The sequence below is a fragment of the Glandiceps talaboti genome, chromosome 3 (genome assembly GCF_964340395.1).
Source record: "Glandiceps talaboti chromosome 3, keGlaTala1.1, whole genome shotgun sequence".
Classification (NCBI taxonomy): domain Eukaryota; kingdom Metazoa; phylum Hemichordata; class Enteropneusta; family Spengelidae; genus Glandiceps; species Glandiceps talaboti.
Genome location: NC_135551.1, coordinates 23,207,246 through 23,232,862, shown reverse-complemented (window position 1 = coordinate 23,232,862; position 25,617 = coordinate 23,207,246). Strand labels below are relative to the sequence as shown.

Sequence of the window (25,617 nt, the reverse complement as noted above, 5' to 3'; positions counted from 1 at the left end):
CACCTCTTTCGACATAATATATTTGATTATTAGTTCTGACCTGAACTGGCCAGACAGCCAAGTACGTGAACTACCTACGACTACGTATTAAGGTAAAGCATAAAACATAGTAATACCATGAAAAGAACCTTGTTGAAATAAAATGTCCCAAGTCCAATAAAGTGATGCCATGATGATGTCCGATAGCAACAGTGTAACATGCATGGCGTATATAACTATGTTATAAAATGCTACATGTGGGAAGTTGTTGTAGAAGAGGTTCTGGAAAGAGAGGTTTTGGAAAGAGTAAGGACTGTACAACCCCGGTGTACAACCAACTAGTCAACCTCGCAAGTCAGAGCACATACATTCTATTTCTGCTGAAGCAACGAAATGAGTCTTGGACGTTGCCGTAAAAGAGCCTACAGTTTACGACGATGGAGTAAGTAAGCAACACGTACTTTGTTTTTGTTGTGTTTGCTGGTTGTTGTTGTTGTTGTTGTTGTTGTTGTGGTGGTGGTGGTGATGGTGGTGGTGGTGGTGGTGGTGGTGGTGGTGGTGGTGGTTTTTGTAAACAAACTCCTACGAATTATGTGTTCCTAGTCGTCATCTTATCTAAAGTTAACTGTACTCTATACACATTGGCGAACTTGATAATGACCTGAATATGGCTACTATAGAGTTAGGTTGGTCAATAGGGAATATATTGCATCTATGTGATAGGTCAAATTGACTGACTTACTGAAAGTTGAAAGATTCCTAAAAGAATTATTTTTTTTAAATGTAATTAAGTGATTTATTAGAACTTCGATTCTCTCAGTTACCGTGTCAGGTAATCAAACGATCGTGGCACTGCCCCACACAGAGCCCCATTTGACCTCAAATTCCGTCAAGTACAACACGTAAGTGCGCATGCGTATTTTCAAGACGACCCGTGACTGATGACATACGTACGTTTGTTATTGTCGCCTATTCATTTAGTATAGTGGTCTGAGTTGTCGCCTGGAGCAAACAGTCACACCAACCCTGGTATCTTGTGCAGCGACGTGACGTTCGTATCAGTAACTATAATTTATGTTTATGGGGTAGGTATATTGCTAGAAAACAAAATTGTCAAATTAGAATTGTATAGCATTTACCACAACGCCAGGCGTACCTATGTTTGTTTACATATAGTTCAGTAATACTCGTGTTGTTACTAAGTTATACCCTGGATATTACATGGATGTATTCGGGGAGAATACCACCATCCTAGGTTGTCCAGTCATGGACATTTTATGCTTACGACCATTGCAGGTCAAATCTGTTTTGGAGATGAATAGCCTAGTTCACGCGGTACTAGATCTTATCGATCAATAATGTCAAATTTAGGTCAATCCACTGAACGAGACCCAAAAGGTCCGGTCGTTGTCAAGTTTCCCGCTTTAATAAAAGTACAAATACTGCGGTCCTGTTCCTTACCAGTATATGCATGATCGAATGTTTGTCCAGTGTGATAATCTCCCAGCAGATGAGAGATTAAGCAAACTGTTAATGTAAGTGATATCTCGCCAATTATAAGATAAGGGATGTTTTAATTAAGATAAGAGGCCAATAATGGACAAGGTGTCTTTACTTAGTCAATAAAGAAAAGAGAGAATTACATACAGCCTCAGACTTTTAGTGGTCTGAGATATAGCTGAGAGCAAAGTAACCAGGGAAAGAAAAAAGAAATAGTTTTAAAACATGCTCGCTTCTCCCTGTGATATACTGGGGTCTTATCAATTGAGTTTATCTTGAAAATCACAGTTGTGTCTCACTGGTCATGTGAACTTCATTGTAGCATGTATATTTACATTACACACTTTTATTATTCCACAGTACCACAGACTGCACCATATCATTATCCTACCTCGTCACAAGTTTAGTGACAAAATCTTCTTCCTTATTTTGGACTTTGCATGAGCTTTTCTGTCCGTGATTCCCCAACTTGTTATCGAAATGAAGATAGCTGTGTTTGGTGCCACTGGAAGGACTGGTCAGCCATTAGTTAAACAACTACTCAATGCTGGACACCAAGTTGTTGCAATCACCAGGAACAAGTCAAAGATGACAACCCAACACAACAATCTTCAGGTGGGGGTCTATAATTATCTAAGCATTTTGGCATATTTATTCATCCATTTTCTTCGATCTGATATTCGCACAGTATCATAGTTGAACATATATTCACATACGATTCATATCAAACACAATCAATAATAATACGCTAAAACATGATCAGGTACATAACATATATACCTCTTTATACACCAAATACACACACACACACACACACACACAAACATATACATACATACACATACACCCATACACACACCTACACACCTACATACATACATACATACATACATACATACATACATACATACATACATACATACATACATACATGCATGCATGCATGCATACATACATACATACATACATACATACATACATACATACATACATACATACATACATACACGTACACACATGCAAGTACGCACGCACACGCAAACATATATATATATATTTATATATATATATATATATATATATATATATATATTGTGTGTGTGTGTTTGTGTGTGTATATATACATGTCATGTATATACACATTTACATATGTGTATGTATATATATTATATTATATATGTATATATAATATATATAAACATGTGTGTGTGTATATATATATATATATATATATATATATATATATATATATATATATATATATATATATATATATATATATATATATATATATATATATATATATATATATACATACACAAGTTTATGAACGAAGTCAGGGAACGTGGGTTTAAGTCTTGCTCCTGCCGCTTTTCTCTCCATGATTCCGTAGTATTTTCATGTCAACTCTTGTTTGTTGTGCCAATTGTCTAGAGAAACAGTAAACATCAATTTATTTAGACTATACGTTTGAATAAACTAATTGTTTGTTTGTTTGTTATGTTGAATTCACTGTGCTGTGAGACTTTGCTGAAAAATGTAGTTAGGGGTAAAGTGTATCGTTGGTTTGGTTTCATGTCTGATTGCTATACAAAGTTACCGTCACATCATTATCATCCCATGGTGGGTTTTTTTCTAGGTTCCTCTATCTCTATGGTAATGTCATATCAATTGCATTTTAAAAACTGCATTGTCATTCAATAAGATATAAAATGACGAATATTGCACATGAATGTGTGTTTTACTAAGGTTGCCGAAGCAGACATATTCTCCGAAGAATCGTTACTTCCACACATCGTTGGTTCGGATGCAGTGATGTCATGTCTCGGAGGCAATACTTTAGGGAAAACCAGTCTGTATTCGGACTCTATGAAAGCCATCGTGTCAGCAATGAGAAAAGCCAATATAAAACGTCTTGTATGTATCACATCATGGTGTACAACGTGTGAGTATTAATAAAATTTCAATCGAAGTATTATAGTATACGGCTAAGGCGATGAAAGATATATATCATGCATATTTGTGAATTCCCAGCCCCGACTTCACACCAACAATTAATATTATATTCATCATTATCTATACAACCCATTTCATATTATTGATAGTGTGGGAAGGGGTGGTATTTACCCAAATCTTCTTTAAAACAGACCCATTATTGGGAATTTTCGGGTAAAATTACCCAGTCAATTACTTTGTTCTGATGCTACTAAGATAACTACGTCTCTTCTAAAGCATGAAAACGTTTTCCATATTATAGACCCCATGATTTGGGAATTTTAAGAGGAAAAGTTGATCCATGTCTGGGGATTATTTCAAAAAGCGACGCAGGTATTACTTCCCGTTTACATTCTATGGGAGTATTCCCACCCCCCACCCCCCCACCCCCTCCCCCACTTTGTACAACCAGTTAGAAAATCAATAAGAATCCGTACATTCTACACTTAAAGATCGCAATTTCTCGCCAAATTTTAAGATTTTGTCAATATTTAAACCTGCTTCTAACTAGATGCAAATAAGTTGTTTGGACTCTGATTCGGTTCTGACTTTAACCCGACATAAGAAAAGCAAATATGAACAGTTGAAATCATTTGTTCATAAAGTGGTCAATGTACAGATTACTAATGCCTGCCAACTCTTAAAATAGTTTTTTTTTTTATCACAGTAGTCGAGTAGATCTAGTCATGGTAAAGTTCCGGGTAAAGTGTCTGTGAGTGCGGATGCGCGCGCGCGCGCGCGTGTGTGTGTGTATGTATGTATGTATGTATACGACTCAGAGTCTAAAAACCACCCGACCGATTGATTTGGTATATGGTGGGGCTATTACTTAGAGTGTGTAGATAAGAAATTGTTCAAATGAAAATAGTCTTTAGTGAACTGTTAAAATAATACAAAATTAAACCATGGCCACATTTCGCTACAGACAATAGGGAAGACCCAGGTCCTTGGTTTCTTGAGTGGATCTTAAAACCTCTTGTGCTCCGTAATGTCCTTGCTAACATGGAAATAATGGAGATATTTTTGATGAGTGAACAGTGTAATGATATCAACTACACCATCGTTAGACCACCTGGACTTACTGACTCGTCTTCCACAGGTAGGTAGCATGAATGCTATGATATGTTAAGTTGCACACGGGTAACAACAAAAATATTCAAACTGCAGGTCACATCATTTGCTATAGACAGACAGACAGACAGACAGACAGACAGACAGACAGACAAACAAACACACCCACATGCATGTACGCACGCACGTGCGCTCGAAAGCACGCACACACGCGCTCATGTACATGCGTAAGTACATACATACATACATACATACATACATACATACATACATACATACATACATAGATCTAATGTTGGTTTTTATATAGCGCTTTCCCGCTCAAAGCACAAGTTTACAATCATTACCCCTGGCACGGATCTATAGCGGCACAACAGCAAAACTTCTTCAACTCCCTGGGGACAATACAATTCAATACAGCCTCTGTAAGCATATATGATTAATACATTCACATTGCAACCTCTATCCTACCAGGTCCCAATTCTACGGCTGGGTGGATTGTGTCGCAATCGTGCTTCAAATCTTGCCCAAGGACTTTAGCCATTCACTCTAACCATTCACCAATGTTATGTTATGTTATGTTATGTTTATTTATTAAAGTGTCATGTGTGGACTTACCCATAGCCACACCTAGCCCGGAGGGCTTACAAGACACTAAAGTAATACAAATCTTTAACTTATGAATAAGTAAGCGTACATATTTAAACATTGTACATAAATTCCTTTCTCTTACAAAAAGCATCGCTGACAAAATTTGCTAGGTCAAATGGCATGGTTGTCATGAAAAATTCTCAACCAATCTTGACTCCATACATACAAGCATACGTACATATGACATACATGCCTGCCTGCCTACATACATACATACATACATACATACATACATACATACATACATACATACATACATACATACATACATACATTTTTATATATTGCATACAGAAAATAATGAAACGAAACGGGTAACACAGAAACACACACAGAGCCCCTGAGTCTTCTTTTAAACTAACATTGTCAACAATTCAATATTCCAGGTCAAGAAATCATTAATGAAGTTCAACGACAGTTCACAGAGGGAGGACGGAAAAGGATGTCACGGGAAGACGTTGCAAAATTTATGTTATCTGTATTATCGACGGCAAAGTTCGATAGGGTTGGAGTGGCTATAGATTGTGTCTGATATGTTAGAATCAATGTTTTGTTTTAGATTTAAAAATAAATAAATAAATGGTGCATGTGATTCTGTTGGTGATCATACATGATAATACCCAAAAGTGTAGATATCAGTACATACAAAACAATCCAAATTGTAGCGATGCGAAGCTCCGAGGACTGTAAGGGGAGTCTAATCTCACAGTAATCTACTTGACAGCAAACATTGATACCCCTTACTTAGAATAAAACGTACAATTATTGACCTTAAGCCATTATGTTTTACTCGTTCCAGGTTCCATACCCTTCGTTGCATTTGGCTTCTTTACGTCATGACGCCAAGCTCACTTCTACTAGTGGTGATTGTGGGAGAGGGCGTGGAGGGGGGGGGGCTGTCTTGGGTAATCATGTATATTTTAGGATGCAAATAAAGTTTTGATTTTGTTTGGACGTCCTTTTTGTTGCATGAGACCCCGTTAGGCACGCTTTGGTACATGTGAATCGGACGACTGCTATGGTTTATCATACACTATGTTGTTATGATATGCTAGGATGCATGGATGGATGCAGATAAATAAAAGAACGTTACCATGATATTGACTTGGAACATGTAATTCTTAATGTAGAAATAAAAGTATACATTTTAGGCCAAAAAAGAAGAAGAATTGTTTCTGGTCAGGTCCGTTTGTCTAAAGTGGTGCGACGACGCGATTGTTTTTATTCTCAACAAACCTGTTACTCAATCTACCATTTGTGGCAGTTCTTGTTCTTTTTATTTAGTACTTTAGAGCAAGTGCATACGTGGGGCAGTTCTCATTTGCTTGTTCATGATTGACTCTGCAGTTGTCTTCTCTGAAGTATACGTAGGGAGGGTTATTTTTGTGTTTCTCTCCCAGATCTGCAGACTGCATGGGCTGGACAAACAAGAAAAAAAAGACTGACGCGAGGGTATCTAAGTGATGCACAGGCTGACCAGAAACAGTTCTTTTGGGTTTTTTTGCCGTCTATATACTGATTACATTATTTGTCAGTATTGTGCTATTTAGACTGTAAGATATGTCGTATTGTACCACCCTTACATGCAAACATCTGTTTTGCTCTAGTTGAACTACTTGATATGTATTTGGCGGGAACATTAATTAGCTTTGGTAGGTGACCGTAAATTAACCTAAAAAGTATATAAGGTCACAGTCATTTTAACACCTCTTTCGGCATAATATATTTGATTAGTTGTGACCAGAACTGGCCAGACAGCCAAATGAAAACAAAGTTGATGTGCTTTGATTTCAATACATATTTGCAACAATATGCATAAATATATGAGTTGTTGCATGCTGTGACTGGAATAAAGTTCATTTAGCAGTGTGTGTGTGTGTGTGTGTGTGTGTGTGTGTGTGTGTGAGCAGTGTGTGAGCAGTGTGTGTGTGGAGCTAAGCCAAGTCTGTGAACTACCTACGTATTAAGGTAAAGCATAAAACATATTAATACCATGAAAAACCCTTGTTGAAATAAAATGTCCCCAGTCCAATAAAGTGATGCCATGGATGTGTTACACCCAATGTTACTACGGCGTGTTCTAAGGCATACGTTGAGGGCGCACGACATTTGGCCTACGACAAGACAAGCTAGCTCGGTGACCATTATAGGCTTTTCATGTATTTGTTCAAGTATGTATTACGAGTTTACCTCACCCCAAACTCCACTGGCACCCGTAAATATATGCCCAGGTTTACGAGGATGATAATGACTACCGTAAGAAGAAAGATCCGATAACTGAAACAAAAATAGTAACGAATCTTCAAGTGAAGTACGGATACAGACATCTTGTTCAAAAATCAACAAGTAGGTACTACCGGATACTATTTAAGGGAATGCTTTTCCCATTCCTCGCTAAAACTTTTACATACATTTTTTTTTTCATGTTTCTATGAATTTCCATGGACAGATGATGTCCAATAGCAACAGTGTAACATGCATGGCGTATATAACTATGTTATAAAATGCTAGATGTGGGAAATAGTTGTAGAAGAGGTTCTGGAAAGAGAAGTTTTGGAAAGAGTGAGGACTGTACAACCCCGGTGTACAACCAAGTAGTCATTCTGGCAAGCCAGAGCACATACATTCTATTTCTGCTGAAGCAACGAAATGAGTCTTGGACGGTGCCGTAAAAGAGCCTGCAGTTTACGACGATGGAGTAAGTAAGCAACACGTGCTTTGTTTTTGTTGTGTTTGCTGCTGGTTGTTGTTGTTGTTGTTGTTGTTGTTGTTGTTGTTGTGGTGGTGGTGGTGGTGGTGGTGGTTGTGGTGGTGGTGGTGGTGGTGGTGGTGGTTTTTGTAAACAAACTCCCAGTAACTATGTGTTCATAGTCGTCATCTTATTTAAAGTTACTTAGTAACTATACTCTATACACATTGGCGCGAACTTGATAATGACCTGATTATGGCTACTAGAGTTAGGTTGGTTAATAGGGAATATATTGCATCTATGTGATAGGCCAAACTGACTTGCTGAAAGTTGTCAGATTCCTAAATTTGACTTCATACTATTAAAAGAATTTTTTTTTTTCAAATGTAATTAAGTGATTTATTAGAACTTCGATTCGCTCAGTTATCGTGTCAGGTAATCAAACGATCGTGGCACTGTCCCACACACGGGCCCACACAGCCCCATTTGACCTCAAATTCCATAAAGTAGAACACGTAAGTACGCATGCGGCGTACTTTCTAGACGACCCGTGACCGTCTGATGACATACGTACGTTTGTTATTGTCGCCTATTTAGTGGTCTGAGTTGTCGCCTAGATCAAACAGTCACACCCACCCTGGTATCTTGTGCAGCGACGTGACGTTCGTACCTGTAACTTTAATTTATGTTTATGAGGTAGGTATATTGCTGGAAAACAAAATTGTCAAATTTGAATTGTGTAGCATTTACCACAACGCCAGGCGTACATATGTTTGTTTACATTTAGTTCAGTAATACTCGTGTTTACTTATACCCTGGATATGATGACATATGGATGTATTCGTGGAGAATACGACTATCCTATGTTGTCCAGTTATGGACATTTTATGCTTACGACCATTGCAGGTATTGACAAATATGTTTTGGAGATGAATAGCCTAGTTCACGCGGTACTCTTATCGATCAATAATGTCAAATTTAGATCAAACCAGCAGAACGAGACTTCAAATAGTCTGGTCGTTGTTTCCCGCTTTAATGTATAATGGCCGCCAACGCATGGACAACTGCTGTCATAATTAGCGGAGACACCAAAGGAAAAAAATGTGCCAGTGATGTCAAATACACACGTAAATCAGCTTGTGGTCTAATCTATATACATGATGTAGGTATGATGCATATTTAAAAAAACAAAACTTCTGTTGTCTTGACAATGACGTCACTCACATCATGCAAATTGTAATTTTATCTGCACAAAGCAGTGTATCTGGAATATTAAGTGAAATGTAAGCATCCACATGATGTGTGCAGTGTTTTCATAATTTGTATTTGTTGTTTATAAACAAAACTGGGGGAGGTTTCCGGAAATTTTGATCAAACACTCATTATACAGTTTGGGTGGGTTTTTTTTTAGCACAACTGAACTGACAACATTTTGGTGCAAGAAAGTGTCCATCCAAATGCAGCGAGTGGTTAAAGCGGACCAACAACTGAACCTTTCAGACTATAGACACTTATTTCTATGCATTCCAAACATTTTATTCTTCCTACTTTGCAGAGTCAACAATTTGAGGCTGTTAACATGAAGATCGCGGTGTTCGGTGCTACTGGTGGAAGCGGCCAGCACGCAGTTCGTCTAGCTCTCGAGGCGGGGCACAGTGTCATTGCTATCGTGCGGAACACATCAAAGGTTGAAGCAAAACACGAGAATCTACAGGTATGTGAGTTGCAATGGTCGAAGCGAGTGTTTGGTTCTTTTTAGTTCCCACCAGACGAAGTCCGGACGGGGACTTATGGATTGGGTTCCGTCTGTCTGTGCGTCCGTCCGTCCGTCCGTCTGTCTGTCCGTCTGTCCCCAGCCGTTTCTTGGAGGTGCCTGGCCTGATTTTTTCAAACTTGGTACAGGGGCAACATACTATGGCATACTTATGCACGTCAATTTGTTTTATGATACAATCCAATATGGCCGCCTAGCAGCCATTTTGTTTGCGAATTGTCCCTGTCCAAAGCCATAACTCAGACATTCGTGAACAGATCTCATTCAAAGTTGCTATTAGCACAGTGTTCTATGACATACATGTGCATATTCATTGTTGTCGTGATACGATCCAATATAACTGCCTGGCAGCCATTTTGTTTGCGAATTTTCCATGTCCAAAGCCATAACTCAGACATGCTTGAACAGATCTCATTCAAAGTTGCCGGGTATTAGCACAGTGTTCTGTGACATACATGTGCATATCCATTTTCGTCGTGATACAATCCGATATGGCTGCCTGGCAGCCATTTTGTTGGCGTAGTTTTCACGTCCAAAGCCATAACTCAGACATGCTTGAACAGAGTAGTGATATCAAAAACAACCATATGAGGCCAAACAACATTAACCAGGTTTGAAAATGACAACATAAACAGCCAGTTCCTTAAAACCCAATCATAGCGGGGAGTATGTCATTTTCAATGACTTGTTGGTCGTCATTTTGAAAGCCAGATCAAACAAACACTTCAAGTATTGTACCTCTACATGTAGCATACAACGATATTTGTTCTGGTTATTGCCACAGGGTTATTGTATTCACAATCAAGTTATTATGCTGCTTTCAACATGGCGACTGTTATTTATTTGTAAATGCTGTTTCAAAGAGAGTCAAATGGAAAGCTTTCGACCTTTTAAAGTGATACAAATAAAAACTTGTGCATAACCGTTTTGCTTTCATATTTAGTCACGATTAATGACCAATATGAATTCCTCCAATGCAAAATGATCAGGTATGCAAATAATATCGAAATGTTATTTTTTTGTGAAAATGAAACTTGACAACTACCCAAGGGATGTACACGACGTGTGCTTGTGCTTTGAATTTTGCTTTCCAATCAAAATCAAAGGTTTAAATCCCAATCCGCATAGATGCCAGGCTATGTTCTAAAAAAATTACATCACACTTTGATGTTATAACTTTATCTCTATATGTTTTATCATTCATTTAATAGGTTTATGTTTTGATTTCTCTGACAGGTTGTTGAAGGGAATATATTCTCTGACGAAACACTTGTGCCACACCTTGCTGGTGTGGACGCTGTACTGTCATGTCTAGGAAGCACTACTTTGTGGAAACCTACCACCTACTCAGAGTCTATCAGACCTATTGTTTCTGCCATGAGGCAAGCTGAAGTCAAACGTCTAGTGTGTATAAGCTCATGGTGTACAACATGTAAGTATCAAAAGTATTGATGCATAATATATTGGTGTTTGCGCTGCAAAGTAAATTATTGAGGCGAATATACACTCCTTTTCTTTGTGGCATTGTGAGTGATTTCCAAAGTATTCTCTCAGCATACACACAAAGTGGAATCATTGTTGAAATTTTTATATTACCATTCTACGTTGTGAATAATGCCAATATATTTCAGCCAATAGGGATGACCCGGGACCTTTCATATTGGAATGGTTCTACAAACCATTCATCATTCGATACCTGTTGGCTGACATGGAAAGAATGGAACAGTTCTTGATGAGTGAGGAGTGTAATGACATCAACTTTACTATTGTGAGGCCCCTGAATTGCTAAAAAGTCCTTCAAAAGGTACATAATGTGGTTTTGTATTCTGTATGAAAATGAGATTTAGATACAAGTATCATCATGGCAGGACACGTTATTTTACTACTCTTTAGAGAGAAACAGATCATTAGTGAGAGTGCACATGTTTCTAGCTATGTATGTATGTATGTATGTATGTATGTATGTATGTATGTATGTATGCATGCATTTGTGCATTTATTTTATACATGTGCTGTTTACGAATAGTTGCATATAGACATGTAGTTTACTAAATATTAAAAAAAAATATAAAAAAATCCACTTAAACTATTTAAAAGTCGTAATTCCTTGGCAATGAAGATTATTGATGTATTGTGTTTTATGTACTTTCAGGGCAAGAAATCTTAGCCGAGATACGACAGTTTGTCAAGGGAGGGCGTATGAAGATACCGCGGGAAGACGTTGCTAAATTTATGTTGTCGACATTATCAACTGACAAATACGATAGGGCTGGCGTGGCAATCGATTGTGCCTAGCAATGTGTTATAGAACACATCACAATCCATATATAGTTCATGAAATATTTCACTTATTGTCGGATAAATAGACCAAGTGTTTAACCTTTAAGAAAGACAGAGATTCAATCCCAGGTTCTCACAATAGTATTATCTTATCCATTGCTGTTATCTTATCAAAGGAGACATAGAATACCCATTAATTTTACTAACTCTCTTCTCGTCTTGTAAAGCATCCACCTGGCATCGCATTGTTCTGGGAAGTTGTTCATTTTCAGTGAACTTAAATCAAAAGAACCTTTCCCCTTTTTTCGAACCATTTTTACCTTCCGTAAAGGAAGGTCTTAATATAGCGATGAAGTCTGTGTGTCTGTGCGTGTGTGTCTGTGCGTGTGCGTGTGTGTGTGTGTATCACCATTTCCGAAAAACGGCTGCATAAATTCAAATGAAATTTCATAGACATCTTCCGTAGGGTAATGGCAAGAACTGATTAGGTTTTGGTAATAATCCGATGAATATTAATGACCAATTTGAGTAATTCATCGATCGAACAAGTATAAAGTTTGCGTCAGATTCAGATTCAGATTCAGGTAGTGTTATCTTATGAACGTTATATTGAGCGTCAGACAGCCTCAGATCCGAAGACACCCGACAGACTCAAACCTGAACTAATACTGTTGAGACTACAGGGAAGGATTCTGCTTCACTGCTGTCGGGTGTATTCGGATCTGAGGCTATCTGATGCTCAATATGACGCTACCTAAATCTGAATCTGACGCCAACTTTACACTCGTGCTGTACATAGCTCTACACTGAGAAAGACTCTGTTTTCAGGGGTTTCGTACGTGCCAACCTTATTTTGTGTTTCCCTTGGATCTACACTCTGCATTGGCTGGACAAACACAAGAAAAAAGAAGACTGAGGCAGGGTATTTAAGTGATTCAAACTCACCAGAAAACTTTTTTTCTTGGCCTTAACATAGGTTTACAATGAGCGCGGAGTTCACAAAGAGGTGAAATATTTATTGTTTCAATTTCGTCAAATATGGACTTACCATTTTCAAATTTCACACACTAATGCGCAGATGGATAAAGAGAAATCATGTTTTTTTAGATTTTCGATTAGAAGTTTAGGAAGTATTATATTGACCTCGAACCGTCTCCTTTTTACCCGTGTTCTTTTCCGATTTCTCTCGATAACAAACTACCGCTGTTTGTTGCAAGGCTTGTACATAATCATTTATCTAGCTCTATATCTCAGGATATCAATACACTCTCACATATTTATCAAGTGTAATAATCTATAATTTATACCCAAATCATGTGTGTGGTCAAAATATGGAAAATAGACCAAGCCACACCTAGCCTACGAAGAAAATTTTGCGACAATGTATCAATAATGGTGACCTATACATTGACCTCTATATAATTAGTGTACAGTGAGGGCGCGCCACTCAACAAAATCTTGACAATTTTCCCGTAGTGATTAATGGAATGTGTAAACTCGTGGTGGGACAGAAGGAAGTTCAACACGCACATGTCATATCCCGGGTATGTAGGGGATCACGAAAGCCGAGTGAAGTCGAACAACATTTGAACAACATTTTTGACAACTAACTTTCATTGGGACTTGACGAATCACAGATATAGATCTAAATGTCTTGCATAAATCATAAAATTCCTTACGGAAGGCATTCAGTTTAAATCTTGTCCTCGAAATGGATCAACGTTAGTAGACCCATGCCACGTTTAACGCTAACTTTGAAAGCTGCAGCACCATTTGTTTCTTCAAAAGGAACAAACTTCCGAACTGAGCATTCAAAGTATTTATAGACAATCCAATTGTTCTGTATAGTCAAATATCATATATTCCCTTTACTAGTCTTTGTATCGTTAGTACTTGTATTATTTTTAGGTGTTCTCTTTTTAGCACAACTAAACTGAGGTTCAGTAGAGCTATAGGGATCGCCCAACGTCTGTCTGTCTGTCTGTCTGTCTGTCTGTCTGTCTGTCTGTGTGTGTGTGTGTGAGCAGTGTGTGTGGAGCTAAGCCAAGTCTGTGAACTACCTACGTATTAAGGTAAAGCATAAAACATATTAATACCATGAAAAAACCTTGTTGAAATAAAATGTCCCCAGTCTAATAGAGTGATGCCATGGATGTGTTACATCCAACGTTACTACGTGTCCTAAGGCATGCGTTGAGGGCTCACGACATTTGGCCATGTACAAGACAAGCTAGCTCGCTGACCATTATAGGCTTTTCATGTATTTGCACCAAGTATGTATTACGAATTTACCTCACCCCAAACTCCAATGGCACCCGTAAATATATGCCCAGGTTTACGAGGATGATAATGGCTACCGTAATGAAAAATATCCGATAACTAAAACAAAAATAGTAACGAAACTCCAAGTGAAGTACGGATTCAGACATCTTGTTCAAAAATCAAGCGCGTACTATTGGATACTATTTAAGGGAATACTTTTCCCATTCCTCGCTCGAACTTTTACATACATATTATATTTTACATGTTTCCATGAATTTCCATGGACACTGAGATGATGTCCAATAGCAACAATGTAACATGCATGGCTTACATAAGTACTAGATGTGGGAAATTGTTGTAAAAGAGGTTCTGGAAAGAGAGGTTTTGGAAAGAGTAAGGACTGTACAACCCCGGTGTACAACCAAGTAGTCATTCCCGCAAACCAGAGCACATACATTCTATTTCTGCTGAAGCAACGAAATGAGTCTTGGACGTTGCCGTAAAAGAGGCTGTAGTTTACGACGATGGAGTAAGTAAGTAAGCACCCACTGACGTACTTTGTTTTTGTTGTGTTTGCTGTTGTTGTTGTTGTTGTTGTTGTTGTTGTTGTTGTGGTGGTGGTGGTGGTGGTGGTGGTGGTGGTGGTGGTGGTGGTGGTGGTGGTGGTGGTTTTTGTAAACAAACTCCAAGTAACTATTTGTTCATGGTCGTCATCTTATCTAAAGTTAACTGTACTCTATACACATTGGCGAACTTGATAATGACCTGAATATGGCTACTATAGAGTTAGGTTGGTCAATAGGGAATATATTGCATCTATGTGATAGGCCAAATTGACTAACTTGCTGAAAGTTGTCAGATTCCTAAATTTGAGTTCATACTATTAACAGAATGATTTTTTTTAAATAATTAAATAATAAATACATAATTCATAATGGATGTTATTAACATCGCTACCTATAACGTCAGAGGTTTAAAATCCTCTCTCGGAGCCCTTGATACTTGTGACATGTTATTGATTCAAGAACACTGGCTTGACAAAGACAAGTTATCACTTCTCAGTACGATACATAATGAGTTTACCTCAGTTGGAGTGAGTTCCATTGATAGATCACACAGTGTCCTCACTGGTAGACGCCATATGGGGGCGTTGGTATTCTTTGGCGTAACAATCTCAATGGTGTTTCACCTATCTTATTAGACTGTGAAAGCCGTGTTGTAGGTATTCGTATTCAAATGTCAGATAAACCAGAATTTTCAATGTATGTATGCCAACTGCAAACTCTGACTGTGACGAGTTTCGGTGGATTTTAGGTTTGCTACAAGTTACAATTAATGAGTTAGGCACTTGTTGTTGCCTTATTTCTGGTGATTTCAATGCAGATCCGATGAGCACTTTGAGACAGTTTTGTGAAAGAAAATAATTTTGCCTTTGCAGATATTGAACGCCTCCCCCCTAGTACTTTTACATAGTTAAGTGACTCATGTTTAGCCCGTAGTTGGTTTGTTCACATTATGTTCACCATCGTCTAATAGTATTATTGACTAAGATTAATTGTTAAGATTAATATCATTTCATCTGATAATTTTCCTGTAATGTTCAACCTAAAGACCAATCTGCTTCCCAAGCTGAGTATATCACAAAAAACCAATGTTTGCAAACCTTGTTGGAACAAAGCTTCTTCGAGCCACCTAGCAAACATAGAGTATTGTGTGATAGACTTCTCTCTAAAGTTTATCTTCCAGTTGACGCACTAGCATGTACTGACCCACATTGTTGTACTCACTCTGAATTGATTGACACTTTTTATAATGATATTGTTTCGACTGTGTTGTCTGCAGCAGAGAAGACTCTCCCAAAAGCTGCTAACGCCAATAAGCACACTGTACCAGGTTGGAACACTTTAGTAAAACAACATTACGATAAAGCTCGGACTGATTTTTTAATCTGGAAGGATTATGGGTCTCCTAAATTTGGTCCACTTTTTGAGCTTATGCGTAAGTCTAGAGCACAGATCAAGAGGCAATTTGCACTATGTAAAAAGGCAGAAAAAGAAATGCGTGCAAACGCCTAAGCCGAAAAGTTAAAGCGTGACCCAAAGGCTTACTGGAAAGAGATAGGTAAGCGTAAGGGTAAAACACCAGCTCCATCATCTGTGGGTGATCATTCTGGTGATGCTGAGGTGGTAAGTATGTGGAAAAGCCATTATGAGACTATTCTGACAAAAACTGGTATAGATTTTACACCTGTTATTTCCGATATTAAGCTTTGTGATGACATGTTTGTTCATCAAGAAGAAATTAGTGACTTAATTAAGAACCTTAAAACAGGTGCATCATCGGGTATCGATGGCATTACACCTGAGCATCTGAAGTACGCCCCTTCCAGAGTCTGTGTTCTTTTGTCCCGTTGTTTCTCGGCTATTTTAATTCATGGTGTTGTTCCTAAACAATTAATGACTACGGCTTTAGTTCCAATTCCAAATTTGTGACAAATCTAATTATCGCCCTGTTGCTGTTGCATCTACAGCCTCTAAATTGCTTGAGAGAGTTTGGCTAAATCGCTGTATAGAGTGTCTGTCGACCAGTGATTACCAGTTCGGGTTTAAACCAGGGCATGGTACTGATATGTCAATCTTTGTTCTGAAAGAAATTTTAAATCATAATAAACGTCGTAATACTCCCGTTTTCATCACTTTCATGGATGCATCTAAAGCGTTTGATTATGTTCGTCATGATATTCTTTTCAATAAATTATTAGACAGAGGTTCAAACCTTACTTAATTAAGATGTTAGCATAGCATGTACAGGTATCAAGACTTTGTGGTTAGATGGAATGGGTGTTTATCTGAATCTTTTAATTCAAAGAATGGAGTTAAACAAGGTGGAATTACTTCACCTCTTTTTTTCACTGTGTATTTAGATGATCTCAGTAAGAATCTTTCAACACTTCTCTATGACTGCCTTCTCGGTGGCTATAAAGTGAACCATTTAATTTATGCTGATGATTTAGTTATTATATCTACTGGAGCCTATGGCCAGCAGATGCTTGCTAATACTTGTGGCCACTATGGTGAAATTGATTCTATACTTTTCAACGAGAAAAAGACAGTTTGTATGCTAATTCAACCTAATGTATGTAGGCTCAGACCAGTTGCAATTTACCTGAATGGTAGATTGCTGAATTACGTCGATGTTTACAAATACCTTCAGTTGGTCACTTGATCACCTGTGACCTCAAGGATAATGACGACATCCAGGCTCAGGCTCGACGTTTTTTTTATGTCAGAGGTAATGCTCTAATTCGTGATTTTGAATTGAGTCCCTCTCTATTAAATGTCACTTATGTTCTGGTTTTTTTGTGATATTCCTTATTGTTCTTATTTGTGGAGTATTTTCTCTATAAATACTTTTAATGCAGCCAAGAGAGCTTACTCACAGGTTTTCCGTCAATTGTCAGGTGTTAAACATTCTTTTATTCAGAGCAATAGCGCAATGTTTGTCAACTTTTCGATTTTAATTTGATGAAATCATTGGGAAAAAATCTTTTAGCTTTTTATAGCAGATTGCATCTCTCAAGTAACCCGTTTGTGGTTGCTGTTTTATCTCTTTCAGTGTTAACACAGTGCTTTGTGGAGTATTTGGAGTAAGCGTCTATTTTAATGTGTTTTGTCTGTTGTTTGTTTTGGTATGGATTATTTTTATAATCTGAAATAAAGTGATAATGATAATAATAAAAATGATTTATTAGACATTCGATTCGCTCAGTTATTGCGTCAGGTAATCAAACGATCATGGCACTGCCCCCACACAGCCCCATTTGGCCTCTAATTACGTAAGTAGAACAAGTAATTGCGCATGCGTACTTTCAAGACTTCGATCCGTGTATGACATACGTCGTTCGTTATTTTCGCCTTAGAGCAAACAGTCACACCCACCCTGACACCTTGTGCATAGCGACGTGACGTTCGTACCTGTAACTTTCATTTTTGTTTATGAGGTAGGTATATTGCTGGAAAACAAAATTGTCAAATTAGAATTGTGTAGCATTTACCACAACGCCAGGCGTACCTCTGTTTGTTTACGCATTGTTCAGTAATACTCGTGTTGTTACTAATTTATATATCCTGGATATGATAAAATTGATATGACATATGGATGTATTCGGGGGGAATACCACTATCCTATGTTGTCCAGTTTAATATGGACATTTTATGCTTACGACCATTGCAGGTATTGACAAATCTGTTTTGGAGATGAATAGCCTAGTTCACGCGGTACTCTTATCGATCAATAATGTCACATTTAGATCAAACCAGCCGAACGAGACCTCAAAAGGTCTGGTCGTTGTTAATGGTCGCCAACGCCTGGACAACTGCTGTCATAATTAGCGGAGACACCAAAGGAAAAAAATGTATCACCCAATGATGTCAAACACATGTTAAACAGTTTGTGGTCTAATCTAGATAGGTATGGTGCATATTTAAAAAAAAAACTTCAGTCTCTTGTCTTGACAATGACGTCACTCACATCATGCAAATTGTAATTTTATCTGCACAAAGCAGTGTATCTGGAATATCAAGTGAAATGTAAACATCCACATGATGTGTGCATTGTTTTCGTAATTTGTATTTGTAGATTATTAAAAAAAACACTGAGGGGGGGGGGGGGGGTTTCCGGAAATTTTGATCAAACCCTCACGTTTTGGTTGGGTTTTTTTTAGCACAAATGAACTGAGGTGCAAGAAAGGTATTAGGACAGTGTCCATCCAAGCGCAGCGAGTAGTTACATAAGCGGAACCTTTCAGACTATAGAAACCTTTTTCTATGCATTTAAAACATTTTATTCTTCCTACGTAACTTTGCAGAGTCAACAATTTGAGGCTGTTAACATGAAGATCGCGGTGTTCGGTGCTACTGGTGGAAGTGGCCAGAACGCAGTTCGTCTAGCTCTGGAGGCGGGGCACAGTGTTATTGCTATCGTGCGGAACACATCAAAGGTTGAAACAAAACACGAGAATCTACAGGTATGTGAGTTGCAATGGTCGAAGCGAGTGTTTGGTTCTTTTTGGTCGTCATTTTGAAAGCCAGATCAAACAAACGCTTCAAGTATTGTACCTCTACGTGTAGCATACAACGATGTTTGTTCTGGTTATTGCCCCGGGGTTATTGCACTCACAATCAAGTTATTATGCTGCTTTCAACATGGCGACTGTTATTTATTTGTAAATGCTGTTTCAAAGAGAGTGAAATGGAAAGCTTTCGACTTTGTAAAGTGATACAAATAAAAACTGTTTTGCTTTGGTATTTAGTGACGATTGAAACTTGACAACAACCCGAGGGATGTATCCAACGTGTGCTTGTGCTGAAAATTTTGCTTTCCTTTCAAAATCAAAGTTTTAAAGCCCAATCCCCATAGATTCACCAGGCTATGTTCTAAATTTTTTTTTACATAAGTAGTAATTGTATATAAAATGACAGTTCTGGGAGATGAAGCGACACCCTTAAATTAAGCATTTTTAAGTTTAAAAAATGGTCCAATCTATATTAAATTTAGTATATACAAAAAATATCATGTCGTTCCAGATACCCCCCTAAATTAAGCGTTTTAAATTTAAAAAAATGGTGCAATCTATATTAAATTTTAGCATTTAGAAAAACAAAACATGTCGTTCCAGATAAAACGACAGTGACAACAACCCTCTGCCTTAGAGAACGACAACTTATTATTATTCCCGGCCATTTTTCAAATAGGCGTAACATCCATACATAGGTCAATACATTTACGTAACAATAAGCTCAGCTGTGAATGACGATGACTCATACACCACATGACTCATATAGCAACATATTCCTATTTGTTTTGAAATAAATGGGACACAAGCTATACGAATGCCAACCGTAAAGAATTAGTGGTTATCATTTAAAAATTATCCAAAACAATTAAATGCTCCATTTGTTATTTATGCAGATTTTGAATCTGTAACTCAAAAAGTGAACACCTGCCATCCTAATGAAAACACAATATACACACACCATTACCAAAAGCATGAAGTATGTAGTTTCGGTTATAATACTTGTTTGTTGTTATTATGACACATTCAGTAAAGAAAGTGTCATTTATAGAGGACCATATGCATCCAAGAAATTTATGGAAATGATGCGATTGGAAGTTGACTATTGCAATGATATAAAACAACAACATTTTAACAAACCTTTGCGTATGAGTAAAAACGATGAAACATGTTTCAAAAACGCAACACAATGCCATATTTGTGACACATTATACGAAGAAGATAACATACGAGTCCGCGACCATTGCCATACAGGGCATGAAACATGTAATATCAATTTTCAAGTAACGAAAAAAAATACCTGTCGTATTGGGATGCATGTCTAAAAATGACTAAAACTAATCTCGAATTAATAACGGATACAGATATGCATCTCTTCATAGAAAGAGGTCTCCGCGGAGGTATTTCTTATATATCCACTGGTCACACAAAGGTAAACAATCCATATATGAAAGACTATGATCCAACTCAGGAAACGAAGTACATCATGTATTTAGATGCTAATAATCTCTATGGTTGGACAATGACTCAATCTTTACCAACACATGGATTTAAATGGGTTGATCTAGATTCGCTCATCATAAATAAGTATACCAACGAGAGTGACCATGGATTAATCCTTGAAGTTGATCTCGAGTATCCTGACGAATTGCACGATCTCCACAATGACTACCCCTTAGCACCTGAGAGACTATGTATTACTGAAGGCGTGTTATCCCCACATAATAAAAACATACGTGACCGCTTTAATATCAAATGTGGAAATAAAGAGAAATTAACCACAACTCTGAGACCAAACAAGAATTATATACTTCATGTTTAAAACTTAAAACAATATTTATCACTCGGTTTAAAAATCACCAAAATTCACACAGCGATTGAGTTCAATCAATCAAAATGGATGACAAAGTATATCTTATCTAACACAGAAAAAAGAGAGAAAGCAAGAAATGCGTTCGAAAAAGATTTCTTCAAACTAATGAATAACTCTGTCTTTGGACGTACCATGATGATTGTACGTAAACACCGTAGTATAACATTTTGTACAACAGAAAAACACATCAAGAAATTAGTATCCAAACCAATGTTTGTTACACAAAGAATTATAACCGAAGGTCTAGTAGCAGTGGAAAACAAAAAATAACGATTAATCCTAAACCAGCCCTTATATGTTGGGATAAGCATTCTTGATCTGTCTAAAACTTTAATGTACGACTTATATAAAAGAAAAATATGGACCACGAGCAAAATTGTTATTTAGAGATACAGACTCATTAATGTATGAAATTCAAGCCAATGACTCTTATAAAGATTTCTATAAAGACAAAGACCTTTTTGACAATAGTGACTACTAGCACCAAAGAGTCCATATTACTGTGATTATAACAAAAAAGTAATTGGTAAATTTAAAGATGAGTGTGCGGGTGCACCAATCACTTTTTGATATTGGATATAGAAGTAAAATGTACTTACATAACAGAGTCTGCTTCCACACGTAAAGCAAAAGGAATAAAAAAGTCAGTCATGAAAAAGAATATGACTCACGAAGAATATAAGACAGTACTTTTTGAAAATTTACAGTTAAAACATTCCATGAATACTATACGATTGATGAATCATCAGATCGGTAGTTACACAGTCAATAAAACCTCTCTGAGTTGCATTAACGACAAACGCTATGTCCTTGATCGTTATAAAACATTAGCATATGGTCACGTTAATTTAAGCTGACTTATGTAAGCTCGAGTAGAAATGAAATTGTATAGCCATTAAAATCTATCAGTTCTTTATTTTGGTTAGTTATCCAAATTCGAAGACTAGTTATATCCATTTTTTTAATTGGCACTGGAACATTAGCAGGAAAGAAATAAGTGACAGCTTTTCCCATTTCACCACGGTCCTGTATCGTTAAAATTTGTAAATAATTATACCTTTTCCCATTGATGTAATTAGTAGGTGTATCTATAATATCACAGTAGACTACGTATTCAGTCACAGGAAGAAAATCTGCTTTGTATGGACGAATACTCGATGTATTATATTTTTTCTCTTCAAAACAAAGTATCCCTCAAAATTATTAGGCTTTGAAAAGTCTACTTTAACATTATCATCGAGCACCATCTGTGTTTTTCCCTTTGGCAAAATTCTCTTAAAATTAATTAATTTTGTTCTACCAATCGCTTGCATTAACGTTTCTACATTGTACGTAATTACCTGGTTCTATTTTTTGACTGACATTCTGGCCTTAACATTAAAAGCAATTTCATTGTTCTCTTTTGTAATATTATACCAGGAATTCTATAGTTTACACTCCAACAGTCATATCTGTTTATAATCAATTTATATATATATATATATATATATATATATATATATATATATATATATATATATATATATATATATATATATATATATTATGCCATCAAACAGCAGAAGATATTAACAAAAACATTAAAGATCTTTCTAGTTTAAATTCAGAATATGTTAAACCAGATATGTCTGTTTTTGATAAAGCTGCTGAAAACGAAACATTAAAATGGCGAGAAGTACCAATGAATGAAATATTATTGTTAACTTCAGTTCAAACTATGGTCCTGCTGCTATTGGTGGATTTCAGGGACCCGATGGTGAATTTAAAAGCTGGCTTCCAGCGAAAAATGATTGCTGAGCTCACTCATAAAGTTTTCCCAATTTATGTTGTTTCTTACGGATTAGTCCCATCTCGTACAATTCCAAGCAGACTATATTTTTAAATATGCAATGGTAGCCCCTAATTTACAAGCAAACAATAGTCTTATTCCTATTCCAAAAAAAAGACGTAAGAATAAAGAATAAGAACTAGAAAACAAACACCTAATTTTTTGCCTCGGTTCAAGTGGTTGACTCAAAGGGCAAGATGGGTCATACACAGCTGAGCCGTTGAGCCTATTGTAAGTAAATGTATTTACCTTTGTATGGATGTTATGCATATTTGAACAATGACCGGGAGTAGTAATAAGTTGTCGTTCTCTAAAGAAGAGGGTCGTTGTCACTGTCGTTTTATCTGGAACGATATGTTATATTTTTTGTATATACTAAATTTAATATAGATTGGACCATTTTTTAAACTTAAAAATGCTTAATTTAGGGGTGTCATTTCGTGTCCCAGAACTGTCATTTATATACTACTTACATAACATTTTTATGTTATAAATTTATCTCTATAATATAGTTATCATTTAATGAGATTATCTTTTTTTAAATTTCTCTGACAGGTTGTTGAAGGGAATATATTCTCAGACGAAACACTTGTGCCACACCTTGCTGGTGTGGACGCTGTACTGTCATGTCTAGGAGGCACTACTTTGTGGAAACCTACCCTCTACTCAGAGTCTATCAGACCTATTGTTTCTGCCATGAGGCAAGCTGAAGTCAAACGTCTAGTGTGTATAACCTCATGGTGTACAACAAGTAAGTATCAAACACATCCTTTCAAGTGTTTTCTATTAAACATTTTTATTCAATAAAAATGCAAATATATATAAAAAAAATATGAATACAAATATCCATTCAAATGATTATATATCATTTCAAATGATTATATATATATATATACATGTATAAGTCACACCCTCATGTGTATACAGGTATTATGCAAATGATTTTGTTATTACAGTGATTACTTGCATTAGTATTGATGCATAATATATTGGTGTTTGCGCTGCAAAGTAAATTATTGAGGCGAACATACACTCATTTTCATTGTGCGTGATTTCCAAAGTATTCTCTCAGCATAAACATACAGTGGAATCATTATTGAAATTTGATATTATCATTCTACGTTGTGAATAATGCCAATATATATTTCAGCCATTAGGGGTGACCGGGGACCTTTCATCATGGAATGGTTCTACAAACCATTCATTCTTCGATACCTATTGGTTGACATGAGAAAGATGGAACAGTTCTTGATGAGTGAGGAGTGTCATGACATCAACTTTACTATTGTGAGGCCCCCTGAATTGCTTAAAAGTCCTTCAAAAGGTACATAATGTGGATTTGTATTCTGTATGAAAATGAGATTTAGATACAAGTATCATCATGGCAGGAAATGTTATTCTACTACTCTTTAGAGAGACACAGATCATCAGTGAGATGCATGCATGTATGTATGTATGTATGTATGTATGTATGTATGTATGTATGCATGCATGCATGCATGCATGCATGCATGCATGTATGTATGTATGTATGTATGTATGTATGTGTGTGTGTATGTATGTATGTATGTATGTATGTATGTATGTATGTATGTATGTATGTATGTATGTATGTATGTATGTATGTATGTTTTTGTGCATTTATTTTATGGATGTGCTGTTTACGAAAATTTGCATACAGACTGCAGTTTGCTAAAAAATTGAAGAAAAAAATTAAAAGAAAAGTCCACTTAAACTATCAAAAAGTCGTAATTCCTTGGCAATGAAGATTATTGATGTATCGTGTTTTATGTACTTTCAGGGCAAGAAATCCTAGCCGAGATACGACAGTTTGTCAAGGGAGGGCGTATGAAGATACCGCGGGAAGACGTTGCTAAATTTATGTTGTCGACATTATCAACTGACAAATACGATAGGGCTGGCGTGGCAATCGATGTGTTATAGAACACATCACCATCACCATATAAAATCATGAAATATTTCACTTATTGTCGGATAATTAGACCAAGAGATTGAATCCAATGTTCTCACAATAGTATTAATCTTATCCATTGCTGTTATCTTATCAATAGAGATATAGAATCATTCTTGTCCGAACTGGGCATTTAAAGTATTTAGACATTCCAATTATACTGTATATTCAAATATCATATATTCCCTTTACTAGTCTTTGTATCGTTTGTACTTGTATTATTTTTTGGTGTTCTCTTTTTGTATATTTGGGCCTGTTTCGTAAATAAAGTTATATACATACATGTAATAATAAAATACAAGTATATTAAGATGTTCTCTGACGGCATGTATGCTTGATAAACAGCAATGTAAGTAATGCCCCATCGTAAATTAGCATAATGTGCTGTGCTAACTTGTATTTTTTGAGATGCAAGACTGAATCTATTCCAATATAGGCTTAGGCCATGATAGGAGTCATCTGATTACAGACTTACACTAGCTGGGTTATGATAATAAGATCCATCTGGTTAAAATCTAATTAAAGGTTATCAGGCTCAGTTTGCCTTTATTGACCCACGTCACGTCTACTCTACTTGTTCATACATAGGGTGAATCATAAAAAAGGATGTGCTTGGTTGGTTGGTTGGTTGGTTGGTTGGTTGGTTGGTTGAGGGATTGGTTGGTTGGT

At 36.7% G+C, this 25,617-nt stretch overlaps 2 protein-coding genes and 1 pseudogene across 3 annotated transcripts; all 3 read left to right on the top strand.

The window, feature by feature from the left end:
* The first annotated feature begins 948 nt into the window (after positions 1–948).
* Positions 949–5,728, top strand: LOC144433230 (flavin reductase (NADPH)-like). The gene is made up of 5 exons (XM_078121539.1): positions 949–1,064; positions 1,840–2,094; positions 3,229–3,424; positions 4,400–4,573; positions 5,583–5,728. Exons 2-5 carry the CDS (start codon positions 1,960–1,962, stop codon positions 5,726–5,728), a joined length of 651 nt encoding a protein of 216 aa, XP_077977665.1. The 5' UTR covers positions 949–1,064; positions 1,840–1,959.
* A 2,703-nt stretch (positions 5,729–8,431) lies between these two features.
* On the top strand, positions 8,432–13,872 carry LOC144432959 (flavin reductase (NADPH)-like; annotated as a pseudogene). The gene is made up of 5 exons (XR_013480755.1): positions 8,432–8,581; positions 9,441–9,599; positions 10,896–11,091; positions 11,291–11,463; positions 11,812–13,872. The product of XR_013480755.1 is annotated as a flavin reductase (NADPH)-like (transcript).
* A 4,211-nt stretch (positions 13,873–18,083) lies between these two features.
* On the top strand, positions 18,084–25,183 carry LOC144432960 (flavin reductase (NADPH)-like). Its single transcript, XM_078121274.1, has 5 exons — positions 18,084–18,201; positions 19,069–19,227; positions 23,532–23,727; positions 24,127–24,300; positions 24,778–25,183. The coding sequence occupies exons 2-5, from the start codon at positions 19,093–19,095 to the stop codon at positions 24,918–24,920; spliced, it is 648 nt and encodes a 215-aa protein (XP_077977400.1). The 5' UTR covers positions 18,084–18,201; positions 19,069–19,092; the 3' UTR covers positions 24,921–25,183.
* The last annotated feature ends 434 nt before the right edge of the window (positions 25,184–25,617 follow it).